Source organism: Anomaloglossus baeobatrachus, unplaced genomic scaffold, assembly GCF_048569485.1.
Source record: "Anomaloglossus baeobatrachus isolate aAnoBae1 unplaced genomic scaffold, aAnoBae1.hap1 Scaffold_106, whole genome shotgun sequence".
Lineage (NCBI taxonomy): Eukaryota > Metazoa > Chordata > Amphibia > Anura > Aromobatidae > Anomaloglossus > Anomaloglossus baeobatrachus.
Genome location: NW_027441876.1, coordinates 656,798 through 677,520, shown reverse-complemented (window position 1 = coordinate 677,520; position 20,723 = coordinate 656,798). Strand labels below are relative to the sequence as shown.

General features: G+C 47.7%; 1 protein-coding gene across 3 annotated transcripts in view; it reads left to right on the top strand.

Annotated features, from left to right (window-relative positions):
• LOC142260446 (uncharacterized) overlaps positions 1–20,723 on the top strand; it is a 51,225-nt gene that overhangs the window by 5,660 nt on the left and 24,842 nt on the right. The window contains exon 2 of one of the 3 annotated variants that reach the window (XM_075331923.1): positions 179–2,068. The exons of the other annotated variants lie outside the window; for them this stretch is intronic. Within the exon in view, the coding sequence (XP_075188038.1) occupies positions 179–1,506 (1,328 nt within the window). The 3' untranslated portion in view covers positions 1,507–2,068. Of the gene's footprint in view, positions 1–178; positions 2,069–20,723 lie in introns of those variants that run through there. 3 annotated transcript variants of the gene reach the window in all.

The window sequence follows — 20,723 nt, the reverse complement described above, 5'->3', positions numbered from 1 at the left end:
CGTTTTAAGCACTTCAAAGGGTGCAGTTTTTAAAATGTCATTTTGGGTGTCTTCTGCCGCATAGGCCTTTTTAAAGTAGAACACTACACACTTTGGAATTTGTATGGATTTATGTGTGTCTGTGTATGTTTGAGGTTATATTATTAAAAGCTTATAACTTCAATTTTATTTATGGCAGATGACGGTACCAGGAGTTCCACACAGAATGCTAAGGGAAGTGAAAGTAACACAGAAGCGAAGCCATATTCATGTTTAGAATGTGGGAAATGTTTTGCTGAGAAATCAAATCTCATTACACATGAGAGAATTCACACAGGAGAGAAGCCATATTCATGTGAAGAATGTGGGAAATGTTTTGCTCTGAAATCAAATCTCATTACACATGAGAGAATTCACACAGGAGAGAAGCCTTATTCATGTGCAGAATGTGGGAAATGTTTTGCTCGGAAATCAAATCTCATTACACATGAGAGAATTCACACAGGAGAGAAGCCTTATTCATGTGCAGAATGTGGGAAATGTTTTGCTCTGAAATCAAATCTCATTACACATGAGAGAATTCACATAGGAGAGAAGCCATATTCATGTTCAGAATGTGGGAAATGTTTTGCTCAGAAATCATATCTTGTTAAACATGAGAGAATTCACACAGGAGAGAAGCCATATTCATGTTCAGAATGTGGGAAATGTTTTGCTCAGAAATCAGACCTTGTTAAACATGAGAGAATTCACACAGGAGAGAAGCCATATTCATGTTCAGAATGTGAGAAATATTTTGCTTTGAAATCAGATCTTGTTAAACATGAGAGAATTCACACAGGAGAGAAGCCATATTCATGTTCAGAATGTGAGAAATATTTTGCTTTGAAATCAGATCTTGTTAAACATGAGAGAATTCACACAGGAGAGAAGCCATATTCATGTTCAGAATGTGGGAAATGTTTTGCTGTGAAATCACATCTCATTACACATGAGAGAATTCACACAGGAGAGAAGCCTTATTCATGTGCAGAATGTGGGAAATGTTTTGCTCTGAAATCACATCTCATTACACATGAGAGAATTCACACAGGAGAGAAGCCATATTCATGTTCAGAATGTGGGAAATGTTTTGCTCAGAAATCAGATGTCACTACACATGAGAAAATTCACACAGGAGTGAAGCCATATTCATGTTCAGAATGTGGGAAATGTTTTGCTCTGAAATCACATCTCATTACACATGAGAGAATTCACACAGGAGAGAAGCGATATTCATGTTCAGAATGTGGGAAATATTTTGCTGAGAAATCAGATCTTGTTAAACATGAGAGAATTCACACAGGAGAGAAGCCATATTCATGTTCAGAATGTGGGAAATGTTTTGCTCTGAAATCACATCTCAGTACACATGAGAAAATTCACACAGGAGTGAAGCCATATTCATGTTCAGAATGTGGGAAATGTTTTACTCTGAAATCACATCTCATTACACATGAGAAAATTCACACAGGAGTGAAGCCATAGTCATGAATAGAATCTCTGTTTTAGTATTTATTAATAGACTTTTAATATCTGTTGATAAAGAGTTCATTTTATGTCATTACGGTTGTGTACTTTTTATAATGGTTCATTTACAAATTATTCATCTTTTTACACATTTTTAATTTGGAGAATTTTTGTTTTTGTTATAGCCAAGTTGTACGCATTATTCATCCATTTGTATATTGCTTGAATGAGAGCAGAATCCATTTTGTTAAATCTACACTCCATTTTGTCTTTGTGTAATGGTCATGGTACACACGACAGCGACGACGACGTCGCTGCTAAGTCACCATTTTGTGTGATGTAGCAGCGACCTTGATAGCGATGTCGCTGTGTGTGACATCCAGCAACAACCTTGCCTCTGTTGTGAGGTCGCCGGTTGTTGCTGAATGTCCTGGACTATTTTTTTCATCGTTGCTCTCCCGCTGTGAAGCACACATCGCTGTGTGTGACAGTGAGAGAGCAACGAACTGAATGTGCAGGGAGCCGGCTTCTGCGGACGCTGGTGACCAAGGTAAATATCAGGTAACCAAGGTAAGCTCCTTGCTTGGTTACCCGATATTTACCTTGGTTACTAGCGTCCGCCGCCCTCACGCTGCCAGTGCCGGCTCCCTGCACACGTAGCTGGAGTACAGATCGGGTTAATAAGCAAAGCGGTTTGCTTATTAACCCGATGTATACTCTGGCTAGGAGTGCAGGGAGCCAGCTCTAAGCGGTGTGCGCTGGTAACCAAGGTAAATATCGGGTAACCAAGCGCTTGGTTACCCGATATTTACCTTAATTACCAAGTGCAGCATTGCTTCCACGCGTCGCTGCTGGCTGGGGGCTGTGAGAAACCAAGGGAAAAATTGTGAAAACATACCCTGTTGTAACTAAATAAAAGCATAGTGCATATAAACATAGGGTACTTAGTAAACACTGTTTTTGATCAAAAAAAGCATAAAGCTATCCCACCAACGCCAAGGTGTACCCAGTTGGGATAGTACTTACACTCTCTAATATTAAAACCTTACCATGGGTCTAAAATAGGCCTCAATGTGGCTAAGGGCTGAGAGCGACCGGGTCCCAACAGGACACACACAGTCAGGGGGATTCACAGAATGAAATGTCCAGCTCACCAAGAGGGAGGGCCACACCCCATTTGTACTGAATACAATATGTTTTTATGGCTGGGGGCTGTGTTGGGAATGTCAGTTATGCTTTGGCTGCTGTGAGGCTCCCTCTTGTGGCTAGGGATGTTTTGGACAGAGAGCAGGTGTGCTGAGCAATGGGCGTTTCCATTGCTAACTCTCTGCTTATTTAACACTAGAACTACTGAGGTAGTCATTTTGACTACTTTGCACCATGTATTTCTATATAGGTGTGACGAGTCCAGTAGTTCTAGTGTTAAACCCTGGTCTGATAGCAGGCTATGCCGGATGTCAGTTGTTCTTTGTTCACCAGCATGCTTCATCCTGCTCCTGACCACATCTACCCCAGATAAGTGCTTGGCTCTTTATTTGTTGTTTGGCTCTTTTGCTCTTATCTGAGTTTGTCATTTACTGTGGTTATTTTCAGTTTATTTGCAGGCAGGGATCTTCCCTCTCGGTTGCTTAGCTTGGAAGCTCCCTGCAGCTATGTTTGGATTATTGCTCTTATAAGTCCATGTGTTTGTGGCTTCTTGGATTTGTAATGGTTCCTGCTTTCTGTTCATTGGTATGAAAAGAGCGCCTGGTATAGGACGGAGTTCAGATCTAGCGATCTGAGGGGTTTTTTGTACTATCAGGAATTTGGAATTTTGTAGGGTTTTTCTCTGGCCACCATCAGCCCCTTTCCTATCCTGTCCTATTTAGTCAGTAGGGCCTCACCTTTTGCTAATCCTATCATCTATCTGTGTATTGTGTTTTCCTATATCACCGCAGTCTTTGAATGTGGGGGGCTTGCTATTCTTTATCTATTTTCTGAGGCAGAGAGTTATTCATCCTTCCTTCCTTTAGGATAGCTAGTTCTCCGGCTGGGTTCGCGGTGCACAGGATGTTAGTTCACTCCTCGGCTACTTCTAGTTGTGATGGTTAGTAAGGGGATGGTGGCCAGATTAGTTGCCAATGCTCTTGTCACCTTTTACCAATGATTTATGGTGGTCTTCCATGGTTCCGGATCATAACAGCACTGGTCGCTGGTGAGATCTGCCTGTTTGACAGCTCACCAGCGACCATGTAACAACGCAGCAGCGATCCTGATAAGGTCAAATTGTCGTCATGATCGCTGCTGCATCGCCACGTGTGACCTAGGCTTAAGAGCCTGTACTGTATCTCCTTTGGTGTAATGCAACAGAGACCCTCTGTTTACTTTAGATAAGGACTTGTATAGTATCAGTTTCTTTGTTAAAAGTGAAGTTCAGGAATGTGAAACTAAAACGTTTATATAGTCTTAAGCTGGGTTCACACTAAGCGACAACGACGTCGCTGTTACGTCACCATTTTCTGTGACGTAACAGCGACCTTGTAAGTCGCTGTTCTGATCGCTGCTTAGCTGTCAAACACAGCAGAAGCAGCAGCGATCATAACGTCGCTGTGCTACATGTGCAGAGAGCAGGGAGCCGCGCTTAGCGCTGGCTCCTTGCTCTCCTAGGTACAGTACACATCGGGTTAATTACCCGATGTGTGCTGCAGCTACATGTCACAGTGCAGAGAGCAGGGAGCCGCGCACACTGCTTAGTGCTGGCTCCTTGCTCTCCTTGCTACAGTATACATCGGGTTAATTACCTGATGTGTGCTGCAGCTACATGTCACAGTGCAGGGAGCCGCGCACACTGCTTAGCGCTGGCTCCTTGCTCTCCTTGCTACAGTATACATCGGGTTCATTACCCGATGTGTACTGCAGCCACATGTGCACAGAGCAGGAGCCGGCACTGGCAGCAAGGGCGGAGGCTGGTAACGAAGGTAAACATCGGGTAACCAGGGAAAGGGCTTCCCTTGCTTACCCGATGTTTACGCTGGTTACAGCTTACCGCAGCTGCCAGGCGCCGGCTCCTGCTCCCTGCTCGCTTCATTTCGTCGCTCTCTCGCTGTCACACACAGCGATGTGTGTGTCACAGCGGGAGAGTGACGACCAAAAAATGAAGCTGGACATTCAGCAACGACCGGCGACCTCACAGCAGGGGCCAGGTCGTTGCTGGATGTCACACACAGCGACAGCGACGGGACGTCGCTGCAACGTCACAGAAAATGGTGACGTAGCAGCGACGTCGTTGTCGCTGTGTGGCACACCAGCTTTATATAAATGAGTGATGATGATGTAATCTTTTATTTGTTTGAGACAAAGGGAGAGCTATATCTGATACTTTATTGTCTCAGAGGGGTGTCTCCTATATATACATACATACAAGATCTTTATAATTTAATTTAATTAGGACCACACACGCAAAATCTTATATGTCCCATGCTGATTGGCAACAATAAATCTTGTGCCTGAACAGCGACCCACTATTTCTGAGAACCGCTGATCCAACCGTCTTGCCTTCCTCAAAAAGGCAACTCAAGCTGTATCAAAAGGTAAGAAGCTGGGGGGGCGTGGCCTGGCAATGGCTCGGAGCAGACTTGTGTGCTGAAAGTTCCTGGCACCCACGGGGGAGTCTTACCCTGCAGAGGAGCTATTTCACCGGAGAAGGACTGTGCACGATCAGGGGTTAATGCTGGAGCTGCAGTGAGCTGCGGGGGCTGGTGGACAAGCATGATATGGGATCCCCAGGGAAGAGGTGAAGTGGAGCAGAGAGTCTGCAGGCTTGTGACCTAAGCAGGCCTGTACCTCGTGGTGGAGTCTGTGGCCTGCAGTCTGTAACGCTGGGAGAGCTGGTTGGTGCAGTCTGGAGTCCTCCATACAGGTACCAGTGAAGCTGAGCAGTGTGGATGCAACCTGTTATATTGCCGGCAGCTGAGCACATGTAGCTGAGAGAGGGGGGGGTGAAGTGCAGGCCCATAGCAAGGGAAAGAAGTTTGCAGGAAGCTTTTACAGGTGCTAAGTGTAGCTGTCATGAGGAAATATTTGCATTGTCCAGAGTGAAGAGATAACACTAACCCCCGGCATCCTGGAGCGCTGAGGCTGACTCCTCACAGACGTGTGGAAGAATCTGATTACTCTGACCCCCCTACTATACACCATAAGGCTATGTGCACAGGCTGCATTTTTTTGCGCGGCAAAAAACGCATGTGTTTTTACCGCGATTTGGTGCATTTTTGGCTGCGTTTTGCTGCGTTTTTGATCTCTGCGTTTTTCCAATGCATTGCATGGGGGGAAAACGCAGAAAAACGCAGGAAAGAACTGACGTCCATTTTTTTTTTTTTTAAAAGCTAAAAAACGCAGCTTAAAAAAAAAGTTGTGTGCAGACAGCAAAAATGAAAACTCAGACTTTGCTGGGGAAGCAAAGACATGCAGTTTTGAGGCCAAGAACGCACCCGAAAAACGAGCAAAAACGCCGCGAAAAACGTACTGTGCGAACTTACCCTAATATGCCTGGATTGAATTTATTACTTTCCCCATGGTGAAGAGAGGTTGAAAACTCACTGGCACCATCCCCAGCCCCAAGAGAGACCCAGATCACAGGCTCCCAGGAGAGCATCAAGACATTTTTTAAAGAAGGAAACACCCATCTTAAAGCTGCGGATCACAAAAAGTCGGCTGCAGCCCAATCTAACATTCCAGCAAATGCACAGAGGGAAGAACAAAATATGGGGCAGTCCTTGCCTATTGAAACCAATAATGCAGAAGATCATGTCAGCAGACCCTTCGCGCACCGGTCCCCCTGGCTATCCCAACTGTAGCACCCCAGAGACACCTGTTGCTTGTGTTTGAAGAGTTTAAAGATCTCAGATCCCAAATGATGAATTTTCCAACTAAAGCAGACATGAAGTGCTACATAGGGAGACTTGAGAATCTTTATAAAGCTGAAATACAGGCCCTGAATACTTCTGTGGCGCAGATGTCAGATCAGGTCACCCGACTGGAAGCAACTTTGACCTCATTGGCGGTGGAGCAGAAGACACAGGGTGATATCCTCACTCTTCACTCAAAACAATTTGACTTCCTCTTCGGTACAGTAGAAGAACCGTAACCGCCGCAATAATATTAGGATCCGAGGACTTACAGAGGCAACTCCTGCAGCGGAATTATTCTCTACCCTTAAAGGTATTTTCAATTCACTGCTCGGAAGGGAGCCCACAGAGGAGCTGCTGATTGATAGAGCCCATCAAGCTCTAAGGCCTCGTAACCAGGACTCTGACAACCCTAGAGATGTCATTTGCCGAATCCACTGCTTTACAGTAAAGGAAGAAATAATGTGACAAGCAAGGATCAAGAGTCCGTTTGATTTCGACGGAGCCCGCCTTATGTTTCTTGCAGACCTGTCTAGAACCACACTTTCTAAACGACGAGCCCTGAGACCGATTCTGGAGGCATTGAAAGAGAGAAATATTCCCTACTCTTGGGGGTTTCCGTTTCAACTGCAGGTCAGAGATCAAAGAGGTATGGTGACCTTGAAAGATCCAAGTGGCTTATTAGAGTTCTTAGAGCACCTTAATCTACCGCCAATACCAAATCTGGACTGGCCATCATTCCCATTGGCACCTCCTGAGAGGCCTACTACCCGCAGAAGAGCAGCACAGCAACAGTCGCGGCCAAGAAACGAAGAATCATCGATGATCCGCTGGTCTACACGTTCATCTGGACTGTGAATATGGGTTTCCTTTAGATTTAGAATTAGTGATGAGCGAGCATGCTTGTCACTACTCGGTACTCGCACGAGTATCACTGTACTCGGGCTGCTCGGCGGGGACCGAGTAATCTCGCGATACTCGTGCTTTACTCGTGGTCTTCATTTCTGCATGTTGGCGCTCTTTTGAGAGCCAGCCCTCATGCAGGGATTGGCTGGCAGACCACTGCAATGCCACAGCCCTGTTAGTTGTGGAATTGCAGTGATTGGCCGGCCTGCACAGCGTCACCGAGCCTTTATATAGGCCGGCGCGCTGTGCTCTGCTCACAGCTATTCTGACAGTGAGTGTAGGGAGAGTGTCGCTGATTCAGGGAAAGCTTTGCGGCCCTTTATAGTTAGTTCCGGAGCAGGGCTGCAAACAGTGTGACCAGAAGTCCTTCTCAGGACTATTCTAGTTGTATACAGGCAGGCAGGGTATAGCCAGGTCGGAGTACAGTAGCAGAGTCCTTCTCAGGACTATTGTTGCTATATACAGGCAGGGTATAGCCAGGTCGGAATACAGGCTAGTGACCAGAAGAGTCCTTGTCAGGACTATTGTAGCAGTATACAGGCAGGCAGGCAGGGTATATATAGCCATTCCTAGTGGTGACCGTATACCAGCCTTCATCATATCTGGGGCTGGTGTACACAGTGTAAAACAGTCCAGATAGTGTCAGACTTCTCAGTAATTGTCGCTCCTAAAAACCAGTTAGGTTCTTATTGCGTCCGTGCTTGCATTTAAAAACAGCACGTGTGTGGCAGTCGGTGGCAGGGTACAGGTGCGCGTTTTGCACAAACTATTATATAACGCACAAGTCTAGTGTATAATACACGTCAGTCAGCAGTGTCTGATAGTGTCAGACTTCTCAGTAATTGTCGCTCCTAAAAACCAGTTAGGTTCTTATTGCGTCCGTGCTTGCATTTAAAAACAGCACGTGTGTGGCAGTCGGTGGCAGGGTACAGGTGCGCGTTTTGCACAAACTATTATATAACGCACAAGTCTAGTGTATAATACACGTCAGTCAGCAGTGTCTGATAGTGTCAGACTTCTCAGTAATTGTCGCTCCTAAAAACCAGTTAGGTTCTTATTGCGTCCGTGCTTGCATTTAAAAACAGCACGTGTGTGGCAGTCGGTGTCAGGGTACAGGTGCGCGTTTTGCACAAACTATTATATAACGCACAAGTCTAGTGTATAATACACGTCAGTCAGCAGTGTCTGATAGTGTCAGACTTCTCAGTAATTGTCGCTCCTAAAAACCAGTTAGGTTCTTATTGCGTCCGTGCTTGCATTTAAAAACAGCACGTGTGTGGCAGTCGGTGGCAGGGTACAGGTGCGCGTTTTGCACAAACTATTATATAACGCACAAGTCTAGTGTATAATACACGTCAGTCAGCAGTGTCTGATAGTGTCAGACTTCTCAGTAATTGTCGCTCCTAAAAACCAGTTAGGTTCTTATTGCGTCCGTGCTTGCATTTAAAAACAGCACGTGTGTGGCAGTCGGTGTCAGGGTACAGGTGCGCGTTTTGCACAAACTATTATATAACGCACAAGTCTAGTGTATAATACACGTCAGTCAGCAGTGTCTGATAGTGTCAGACTTCTCAGTAATTGTCGCTCCTAAAAACCAGTTAGGTTCTTATTGCGTCCGTGCTTGCATTTAAAAACAGCACGTGTGTGGCAGTCGGTGGCAGGGTACAGGTGCGCGTTTTGCACAAACTATTATATAACGCACAAGTCTAGTGTATAATACACGTCAGTCAGCAGTGTCTGATAGTGTCAGACTTCTCAGTAATTGTCGCTCCTAAAAACCAGTTAGGTTCTTATTGCGTCCGTGCTTGCATTTAAAAACAGCACGTGTGTGGCAGTCGGTGGCAGGGTACAGGTGCGCGTTTTGCACAAACTATTATATAACGCACAAGTCTAGTGTATAATACACGTCAGTCAGCAGTGTCTGATAGTGTCAGACTTCTCAGTAATTGTCGCTCCTAAAAACCAGTTAGGTTCTTATTGCGTCCGTGCTTGCATTTAAAAACAGCACGTGTGTGGCAGTCGGTGGCAGGGTACAGGTGCGCGTTTTGCACAAACTATTATATAACGCACAAGTCTAGTGTATAATACACGTCAGTCAGCAGTGTCTGATAGTGTCAGACTTCTCAGTAATTGTCGCTCCTAAAAACCAGTTAGGTTCTTATTGCGTCCGTGCTTGCATTTAAAAACAGCACGTGTGTGGCAGTCGGTGGCAGGGTACAGGTGCGCGTTTTGCACAAACTATTATATAACGCACAAGTCTAGTGTATAATACACGTCAGTCAGCAGTGTCTGATAGTGTCAGACTTCTCAGTAATTGTCGCTCCTAAAAACCAGTTAGGTTCTTATTGCGTCCGTGCTTGCATTTAAAAACAGCACGTGTGTGGCAGTCGGTGGCAGGGTACAGGTGCGCGTTTTGCACAAACTATTATATAACGCACAAGTCTAGTGTATAATACACGTCAGTCAGCAGTGTCTGATAGTGTCAGACTTCTCAGTAATTGTCGCTCCTAAAAACCAGTTAGGTTCTTATTGCGTCCGTGCTTGCATTTAAAAACAGCACGTGTGTGGCAGTCGGTGGCAGCGTCAGGCTCCACGTTGTCCCTGGATAGAGACGTGCATGAGGGCCTCAAAACATTGTTCCCATTGCAAAGGAGTGGGTCTCCTGTCGTTGTAATGTCCATTCTGCAAAGAATGGGCGAAAAAATTTACCACTGGGGGTATACCTGAAACAAAGGCCTAAGTATTGCAATTTGTAACGGTCATCATCATGGTGGCGCATGAGGAGAAGGAGGAGCAGTCCAGCGATTAGCCAAACTCCAGAAGTGTGTACCCATGGGTGAGTGGAGGTACATGGCAAACTTTAAATTCCGCTCTCATTTGCTGGTGGTGTGGTGAAGTCTGGCCCAATCCAACCCTTGTTCATCTTGATCAGAGTCAGCTTGTCAGCATTTTCAGTTGACAGGCGGGTGCGTTTATCTGTAATGATTCCACCTGCGGCACTAAAAACACGCTCTGACAAAACGCTAGCAGCAGGGCAGGCCAGGCCTTCCAAGGCGTAGAGAGCCAATTCATGCCACGTGTCCAGCTTGGATACCCAATAATTGTAAGGCACAGAGGAATGTCGGAGTACAGTTGTTCGATCTGCAAGGTACTCCTTCAGCATCTGGGCAAACTTAGGATTTCTTGTGGCACTACCCCGCACCTCAGGGGCTGTGGTACGTGAGGGGCTGAGAAAACTGTCACACATCTTAAAGACTGTTCCCCTACCTCTGGCGGATTGGACTTGTGCCTCTCTCGGCTGTACGCCTCGGTTGTCCACTGATTCATGACCTATGCCGCTAGCGTTTTGTGAGGGGAATGCTTTGCCTACTTCCGTGACTATGGCCTTCTGGAACTGCTGCATTTTGCCTGACCTCTCCGCCTCGGGAATAAGAGACATAAAGTTCTCCTTTTAGCGTGGGTCTAACAGTGTTACCAACCAGTAATGATTGTCGGCCAAGATGTTCTTAACGCGAGGGTCACGAGACAGGCAGCTTACCATAAAGTCAGCCATGTGTGCCAGACTCTTAACAGCCATCACTTCAGTATCCTGACCGACACGATGACTGAACATGCTGTCCTCCTCCTCCTCATCATCTACCCTGTCCTCTGGCCAGCCACGCTGAACCGAGGATATGACTGCATGTCATATCCTCAATTTGGCCAGAGAGTTGCTCCATGTCTTCATCCTCCTCCTCGTCATAGTCCTCCACTGCACGTTGTGATGAGACGAGGCTGGGCTGTGTGTTATCATCACCCACACCCACTACTGTTTCTTGCTGAAACTCATCGCGCTCCGCCTGCAATGCATCATGTTTGTTTTCTGAGCAGAGACCATTTTAGAAGGCAGAGAAGCGGTATGGTGACGCTAATAATGTCGTCATCGCCGCTCACCATCTTGTTGTAGTCCTCAAAGTTTTGGCGGATGGTGCATAGGTCGGACATCCATCTCCACTCCTCAGGTGTTATGTGTGGAGTTTGACCCATTTCCCGACGGCTTAGGTGATGCAGGTACTCAACAACTGCCCTCTTCTGCTCACATATCCTGACCAACATGTGCAGAGTTGAATTCCAACGCGTGGGGACATCACACACCAGTCTGTGTGCCGGAAGATGCAAACGGCGTCTTAAGGCGGCAAGGCCGGCTGAAGCAGTAGGTGACTTTCGAAAATGTGCAGACAGGCGGCGAACTTTTACCAGCAGATCAGACAGCTCTGACTATGACTTTAGAAACCGCTGAACCTCGAGGTTGAGCACATGGGCCAAGCATGGAACATGTGTCAGCTGGCCTCGCCTCAAAGCCGCCACCAGGTTCCGGCCATTGTCACACACCACCTTTCCTGGCTTTAGGTTCAGAGTTGTGAGCCAGTGATCTGCCTGCTGTTTCAGAGCTGTCCACACCTCTTCTGCATTGTGGGGTTTGTCACCTATGCAGATTAGCTTCAGCACTGCCTGTTGCCGCTTCGCCGAGGCAGTGCTGCAGTGCTTCTGTGTCGCCCTGGACAAGCCAGGGGCCACAGAGCACAACACTTAAACACCCCACACTCCCTGCAGGCATATCATAGTCAAAACACAAAATCCTTGTTGCCTTCCCCAGGGGCTGTTGTCCACACCAGGGTGTGGAGCCAGGCGGTTGGTCTCCACCCACCGAGGAGGAGGGAAAACACAGGCAGTGAGAGTTAAGCTAAGGAAGTGGAAGGAGGAAAGTAGTAGAGAGGAGAAAAGTGACAGCAAAGAGCCTGAAGTTGGTCCGGGTGTGTGGCCTGGACAGGACAGCAAGGTTGGCAGGATGTGGTGACCGTCTGCAGTGGAGGCCGATTGGAGTCTGCCGTAAGGACCGTGGACGGGTGGTGACCCGGCCGTACCGGACCGGTATACAAAGCGAAGCCAGCACCATTGGCAGAGGACTTTCGGATCCCGGCAAGGCTTGGTGTCGCCGTGAATTTGCCAAATCCGTTATTGAAGGGGACCTCAGGGTTTCCAAACAGCCAAGTCCAGATAGAAGGCAACCGTACAACCGTGAAGGGGAGACACAGCCACCGGCAAGGGCAACCGTCTCCCAGGGCCAGCGCCTGTGGGCAAAAGGGGCTCCTCCGGCCCATATCCAGGTCAGGGAGCGGGTTACCGTTGGGAAACCATCACTACCAACACTTAACTTCGGTGCAGGGAGAGACAGTCATCACTAACCTGCAGGGAGGAACAACCGCAGCCGTCCGAGTGACCTGTCCATCCAGCCACTTGTTTTACCCTGAACTGTGTCATCATCATTGGGCTGAGTGAGTACCTCCGTGCCGTGCGGCACAGCGCTGCCCCTGCGACCATGCACTTCATCAGGCCCCGCAACCCGCCTGTCATCCATCTCTACCCCATCACCAGGCCCCGGGACAACCAACCCCCCTACCCACGTAGGGGAGAAATAACAACAAAGCTGCTCCCTGTCACAGGCTCCCGGGATCCCCGTCCAGAGCAGCGGTGGTGTCCACACAATCACCACAACCGTGGGTGGCGTCACGGACAATATCCCCAAAACCCAAACCACCCCTTTTCACTCACGGGCGAGTAGCGCCGCTCGAGTCCCCGGGATCCGGCCATCGCTCGAGCCAACGAGCAGCAGCAGCCGTAGAGCTGCGTCAGCCGGACCCGAGCAGTGGGAGAGCGCACCGTCCCCTCCTCCGCCAGCGACACTTACAGCTTGGGACTGGTGTGGAGGGTAAAGTGGATCAGGATGCGCAGGAGGAGGAGGAGGCTGAGGAGCATGACATTCCGGAGCTGTAGAGTGTGTGTGAAACCCTGACTGAGGTAGGGCCTGCAAAACTTGGTGTGTGAAGGACGTATTCCGTCCCTCGCTCAGACTGGGTCCCAGCTTGCACAATATTAACCCAGTGTGACGTCAACGAGATGTAGCGGCCTTGCCCACATGCACTTGTCCACGTGTCTGTGGTTAGGTGGACTTTGGCTGAAACAGCGTTGTTCCGGGCACGTGTGATGTTTTGTGACACGTGGTTAGTTATGCAATGCGGGGACGGCACACAGGGAGAAATAGTGGCGGCTGTGGACCGAGTAACGTGGGACAGCTGCCACCATCAGTTCGCGGAATGCTTCTGTCTCAACCAGCCTAAAAGGCAACATTTCCAGCGCAAGCAGTCGCGAAATGTTAGCATTTAGAACTGTGGCATGTGGGGTGTTGGCAGTGTATTTGCGCCTGCGCTCAAAGGTTTGCTGAATGGATAACTGAACGTTGCGCTGGGACAAGGACGTGCTTGATGATGGTGTTCTTTCTGCGTAGGCAACTGCAGGTGCAGGAGTGGAGGAGGCTTGTTCGCAGGCAGCATGGACAGGGGATTGGCTCGCATGCACAACCAGCGAAGACGTAGCAGTGACATCAGCAAGCACTGCTCCTCGACTCTGTTGTACTTCCCACAAAGTCGGGTGCTTGGCTGACATGTGCCTGATCATGCTGGTGGTGGTCAGGCTGCTAGTTTTGGTACCCCTGCTGATGCTGGCATGGCAGGTGTTGCAAATGGCCTTTTTAGAATCATCTGGAGCCAACTTAAAAAACTGCCAGTGTCAGAGTTCCTGGTTTTCCAGTTTTCTTTTGAAAGAGCTTGCCCTTTGTTAACATGGAGTTTTCTGTTATGTTGCCCTACTTCCTGTCCATCTGTTTAAAAGCCGCCCCTAAAGCTTAGTCCAGTGCCTGAGTATACTGCTTCCTGTGTGCTCCTGCCCTGCTGCTTTTGGTTCCTGATTGTTATTCGGATCCTCTTGGAAAACAACCGACACCGACTCTGGACTTCATCTGGTATCATCTAGCTGTACCTGGACTCCGTTTGCCGTCTTTGGTCGGAACTTCTGCCCGGTTCCTTCCGTTTAATACCACTCTGGACTCACATCACGTACAGACATTTTTCGACTTACCTATTGCCCTTTTGTGTCCCGGCTGCTGCGCATTTAGGGCTTCTGGGGTGATTGCCAGACAGTCCCTGTATAGGGGTTTGCTGTTGGTGGTCTCCCTGGGGGAGTCCGGTGCGCGGTACCGGGAATTCCCTTTCGCTCAGTCCCTGGAAGGTATTTCCTGTATTTATGTTCTACTGTGTTTTTGTTCCGTTTATGTACATATTTGCTGGTTGCATATTATAAATGTCTTGCACCAAGAACTCGTCTCTGGTTGTCATTGCCCTAACGCAATCGAAATCCTCAATACATACAATAGTATTACAGCCAGACTCGGGAAGACCTAACATTTGTACAGGCACCTTGTGTCGTGTTGTTCCGGGGAACAGTTGACTGACGTCTGCCTGGGGCCACCACTCTGCTTCTTACTGCCTGTTGTGATGCTACGCCTCCCTCCCCCTGTGCACTGCTGTCCTCGCTCTGCATATCCTCCTGCCAGGTTGGGTCAGTTACTGGATCATCCACCACGTCGTCTTCCTCTTCCGCACCCTGCTCCTCCTCCTGACTTCCTGACAATTGTGTCTCATCATCGGCCACCCCTTGTTGAGACACGTTGCCAACTTCGTGAGAACGTGGCTGCTCAAATATTTGTGCATCTGTACATACAATCTCGTCATGGCCCACTTCAACAGGAGCTGGCGAGAGGCCAGAATTTGTGAATGGAAACGTGAACGAACAGCTATTCCGAGTGTCCAAGTGTGGGATCAGTAATGTCCGTGGACGTGTACTCGGCCTGGTGGTAGGAAGGAGGATCAGGTTCTGAAATGTGCGGTGCAGTATCACGGCTACTGACACTTGACCGTGTGGAAGACAGAGTGTTTGTGGTGGTGCCAATCTGACTGGAAGCATTATCCGCTATCCAACTAACAACCTGTTGACACTGGTCTTGGTTCAAGAGGGGTGTACTGCTGCGGTCCCCAAGAATTTGGGACAGGACGTGCGAGCGACTAGATGTGGCCCTTTGTTGTGGCGAAATTAGAGCTTGCACACAACCTCGGTGTCTGCCTGCACCACCATCACGTCCACTTCCTTGTTCGTTGACAACGCCCTTGCGCATTTTGCAATGCTGTGCTGATGTGTATTCACTAGACTTGTGTGTTATATCCAAGTTTGTGCAAAACTCACACAAATGCAGCGGAAAGCTGCCACCAACAGGCACACACGTGCGGTTTTTAAATGCAAGCACGGAGGCACTAAGAACCTAACAGGTCTCTATCCAGGGACAACGTAGAGCCTCCCAATGTTTGGCTTCCCTGCCTAAGGGCTATACTATAATACACCCACTTCCTTCCAATGGGCACTTCAGGTTTACAGGCCTTCATGCACGTCTCTATCCAGGGACAACGTGGAGCCTCCCAATGTTTGGCTTCCCTGCCTAAGGGCTATACTATAATACACCCACTTCCTTCCAATGGGCACTTCAGGTTTACAGGCCTTCATGCACGTCTCTATCCAGGGACAACGTGGAGCCTCCCAATGTTTGGCTTCCCTGCCTAAGGGCTATACTATAATACACCCACTTCCTTCCAATGGGCACTTCAGGTTTACAGGCCTTCATGCACGTCTCTATCCAGGGACAACGTGGAGCCTCCCAATGTTTGGCTTCCCTGCCTAAGGGCTATACTATAATACACCCACTTCCTTCCAATGGGCACTTCAGGTTTACAGGCCTTCATGCACGTCTCTATCCAGGGACAACGTGGAGCCTCCCAATGTTTGGCTTCCCTGCCTAAGGGCTATACTATAATACACCCACTTCCTTCCAATGGGCACTTCAGGTTTACAGGCCTTCATGCACGTCTCTATCCAGGGACAACGTGGAGCCTCCCAATGTTTGGCTTCCCTGCCTAAGGGCTATACTATAATACACCCACTTCCTTCCAATGGGCACTTCAGGTTTACAGGCCTTCATGCACGTCTCTATCCAGGGACAACGTGGAGCCTCCCAATGTTTGGCTTCCCTGCCTAAGGGCTATACTATAATACACCCACTTCCTTCCAATGGGCACTTCAGGTTTACAGGCCTTCATGCACGTCTCTATCCAGGGACAACGTGGAGCCTCCCAATGTTTGGCTTCCCTGCCTAAGGGCTATACTATAATACACCCACTTCCTTCCAATGGGCACTTCAGGTTTACAGGCCTTCATGCACGTCTCTATCCAGGGACAACGTGGAGCCTCCCAATGTTTGGCTTCCCTGCCTAAGGGCTATACTATAATACACCCACTTCCTTCCAATGGGCACTTCAGGTTTACAGGCCTTCATGCACGTCTCTATCCAGGGACAACGTGGAGCCTCCCAATGTTTGGCTTCCCTGCCTAAGGGCTATACTATAATACACCCACTTCCTTCCAATGGGCACTTCAGGTTTACAGGCCCTCATGCACGTCTGTATGCAGGGGCATTGGTGAACCTCACAATTTAGGACTGCCCTGGCAAAGGAAAATACTACAAAGACTCACTTCCTCAAAATGGGCACATTAGACTCAAGAGGCCTTCATGTACGTCTCTTCTCAGGGACATCGGAGTGCCACACAATGTTTTCACGTAAAATCTTTCATGTATTGATCTCAAAAAGTAACATACACCAGCTCTATCTCACTATTGGGTATGTGCCCTTAACATTTCCGCCATGAAAAATCATTTTGGGGTCATTTTGGAAGGTTTTCTGGTGAGTCCGTAAAAATGGCGTAAAACGCGGACAAAATTGTTCACAGCTGTGACTTTTGAGTGATAAATGCTTCAAGGGGTCTTCCCCATGCTGTTGCCATGTCATTTGAGCACTCTTCTGAGACTTTTGTGACATTTTTAGGGTTTCTCCATGCTGCCGGGAGGTCATTTCACAAAAATACTCGGGTCTCCCATAGGATAACATTGGGCTCGTTGCTCGGGCCGAGTACACGAGTATCTTGGGAGGCTCGGCCCGAGCTTCGAGCACCCGAGCTTTTTAGTACTCGCTCATCACTATTTAGAATACTAGGTTGTGTGAGCTTTATTTGCTGGGCGGGAAGGCGGGGGTGACCCAATAGGTAAGCGGAGGGGCTGGAGATTTATCCCCTTTTTTAGGGGGGGGGTGGGCCCTCTTTCCTTTTTTTTTTTTCCCTGACCTTCTCCCAGTGGCCCCTCTGACCCTCCCCTCTCCTTTTGAGGGTTGGGGGTTGGAGGAGGGCATATGGTGGGGGATGAGGGTTGGGATGGATCTAGGGTCACCCGGCGTTTCCCTTTATGAAAACTAAAATGTTGGGATTGTTTTATCCCCAAGATACTTACTTAACTAGTTGGACTTCCTGACAGGATGTTTCATTCATGACATAAAATAATGGTTTCAGAGAGAGGGGATAGGTTATGAGTCATTACGGGTCCTTTTCTGTGTGTTTATACAGTACGTTATGTGATATTGTAGGGGATCCCCTGTGGGTGTTTGTTCTGGTTATTGAAAGACACCCCCCACTTACTAAACTTGTTTCAACAAGTAGTGGATCATCTACCCCACGCAAGTGGGTTGGATTCTCCATAAAACTTCTCCTTGACATAGTGTTAAGGAGTTTGCCTATTCTCTTTATAGGCTTGCTATTCTAGTCTTTTTTGTGGTACCTTTCTTTCTCACCTTTTTTCTTATCGTACCCCTTGTGTGTACCTTTCTCTACTTCCCAGTATCCTCTCCCTATCCTACCCAACAAGTCCCTTCCGTGAGGAGGAATAAAAAAATCAACATGTCAGCAATTAAGGTGGCCTCGCTCAATGTTAAGGGTTTCAATACCCCTCAGAAACGTGCAGAAATATTATATGGCATGCACAAGATGGGGGTACAGGTGTTATTTATTCAGGAAACACATTTTAAAAGCCAACACTTTCCAGAGGTCAAAAACAAATACTTTATGCAGTGGTACCATAGCTCCAACCCCGACTCCAGATCTAAAGGGGTGAGCATAGCGGTGCATAAGAATTTGCAACAAAATGTGCTAGGTATAGACCTGGATGAGCAGGGACAGTTTGTGTTTTTAAAAATTTCAGTGGAGGGTCAGACTTATACTTTTGCTAAATTATATTGTGGAGGTCGCCTGAGTTATAGCTTGTTTGTTCAAACGTAGTAAGAATATCTGTGTATATAAATAATCAAAATGTAGATGTAGTTGTATAATTATCTGTCTGTCTATGTAGCAATTGCACAGACCTATAGTATAATTCAAAGTTGTATAATCATGAACTAGTTAACCAAAGATGATGAAGCCAGAATGTGAAGCTGTAAAAGTGTTATCAGTAATGTTCACACAAAAGTAATGTACGGGAGAGCAGGCAATGTGATGTGAGAAATTGGGGAGTGAAAGCACTCCTTGTTCAGTTTCAAGGTTATTCATGCTTACTTACTGTATAATTGGATCTATCGAATTAAACTATCTCAGTTGATGACGCTGGCTGAAAGAGAGCATGTCTGTGTGTTCTTTGTCTTATATACATTGATATATATTGGCAATGATATACAGCTAATACAGAACCGTCTCTGGATATCCCAAACGAGGACTCCATTAGCAGTCTTCAACCAAATTCCTCCCTTGACAGTTTGGCGCACCAGCGTGGAGCTCCTTCAAGGACGCATTACCGACCTGCAAATACCGATCGTTTGGATGTCACGGACTGAGACCTCCCTCCGCTCCAACCAGGCTGATCCCCCTACAACCCTCGGGGAGTGTTACATATTTTGTATTCACTGCTGTTGTGGTTGTTCTTGGAGAGGAGGGAGTGACGGGCTGTGTGTCCTTATCGGTGTTAAAAGGTTCCTGATTGTGACTCAAGGGTAGTGCCCGCTGGAGCTCCAAGCACGATCCCAGCCCTGAGGTGTGGATCGAGTGTCACACGGGATCCAGAGGACGGTTGTTAGGGCAGGAAAGACGGTGGTGGCTGGATATAGCTAGTTAGACTGACCCGGTCTGTAATTAAAGATGCGGGGGGATTCCCGTGACTGAATATGGGGATTAGGACATTAAATTTGATACAGTTGACCAAGTCGGGAGGTCGGGACATTCTTGTATATGCATGTACATTTTTGTATGTCCTCCTTTCATGAGACAGATCCTCAGTGAAAGAAGATAGGGATTAGGACAATAAAAAAATATTGGTGCAGCTGATCAAGTCCAGAGGGAATACATTTTGTACCCCTCCTCCAAGCGCGGGATACCCTTATTACTATATAGTTGAGGAGTTGCCAGCTAGTGTAGAGGTGTGGCCTTAAGTTCCGGCCGGGCTTTAACGCTCACCGCATAGTCCTATATTAGTGTAATCCAGACACCACCAAGATAGCAAAAATGTTTAGACAGAAAGCTGAGAAGCCTGAAGGTAACAAGAGATTGTTGATTGATGCTGAATTGTTTAACAGAATAACGCAGATATTGCTATCGAAAGGATATATTGAGGTCAAAGAAGAGGATGAGCGAGGAGATGTGTTTTCCTATAGGTCACCCAAGTCTGAGGATGGTTTTAGGGGCACTCAAGAAGGTTGTTTTGTTGCTATTTCACAGTCCAATTCTGGACAAGTTCCGGAATTATTCACAGATGCTGCAGTCATTAGACAGCATCCCTTAACCCTTTCCACACCCATACCCCTGGTCCCTCCCATACCTGCAATGCCGTTTCTCCCCTTACCGGCCAATCTGGCGTCACGCTCCCCAGTTACCAATCCCCTCCCCTTGGATCCCCCTTTTTGCCCTGGGACGCATAGTGAGCCTTACCCCGAACCTACCGAGGAACAGCCCTCATTTAAATATGTCCCTTTCAACCCCATCCAGTCAGCGGCATTAATCCCCCTGCCTGCCAGATCCCGACATTAACACCATGCGATTTTATAGGAAGATGCTACAGGTCCACCAGTTATATTCAGCTGCTCGGAAGGACCTAATTAATCTCATCAAAGTAAAAGCAGGAGACAGTTTTTGGCCCTTAATGAAACACCATCTCACAATGCCCCCAGGCACTGATGACACCACTTTCCGAAGTGGACAACAGTATTGTGCCGCTTTAAAAAGATGATGGGCTCAAGATCAATTTGTGTATACAACCGCGCCGGTGCAGCCCCCACCACAGCCCATGCCCCGACAGGGCCCAAACCCCGTATACGTAGCTCCCAATCAACAAAACCAGCAGAGCCAGCAACAGAATTGTTGGCGTTGTGGTCAGCCCGGGCATTTCCGGAGAGGATGCAGTGGCCCACCATTCCAATCTCCTGTCCAAGGCCCCAAAACCAAAGCCAATCGCCCATAAATTTATACTGTAATGGTCAGATTAAATAAGAAGTATTGCAGGGGCCTCTTTCAAATTTATAGTTGACGCTGTTGTAACCAATTCCATTAATAAAGTGTCTGATATAACTCCCGACCATATTTTGCTATTTTTGCCCCAGTGGGAGTTGCTGGTTTATTTATTAAATAAATTAAAGGCCGCCATAAATTATGATGGAG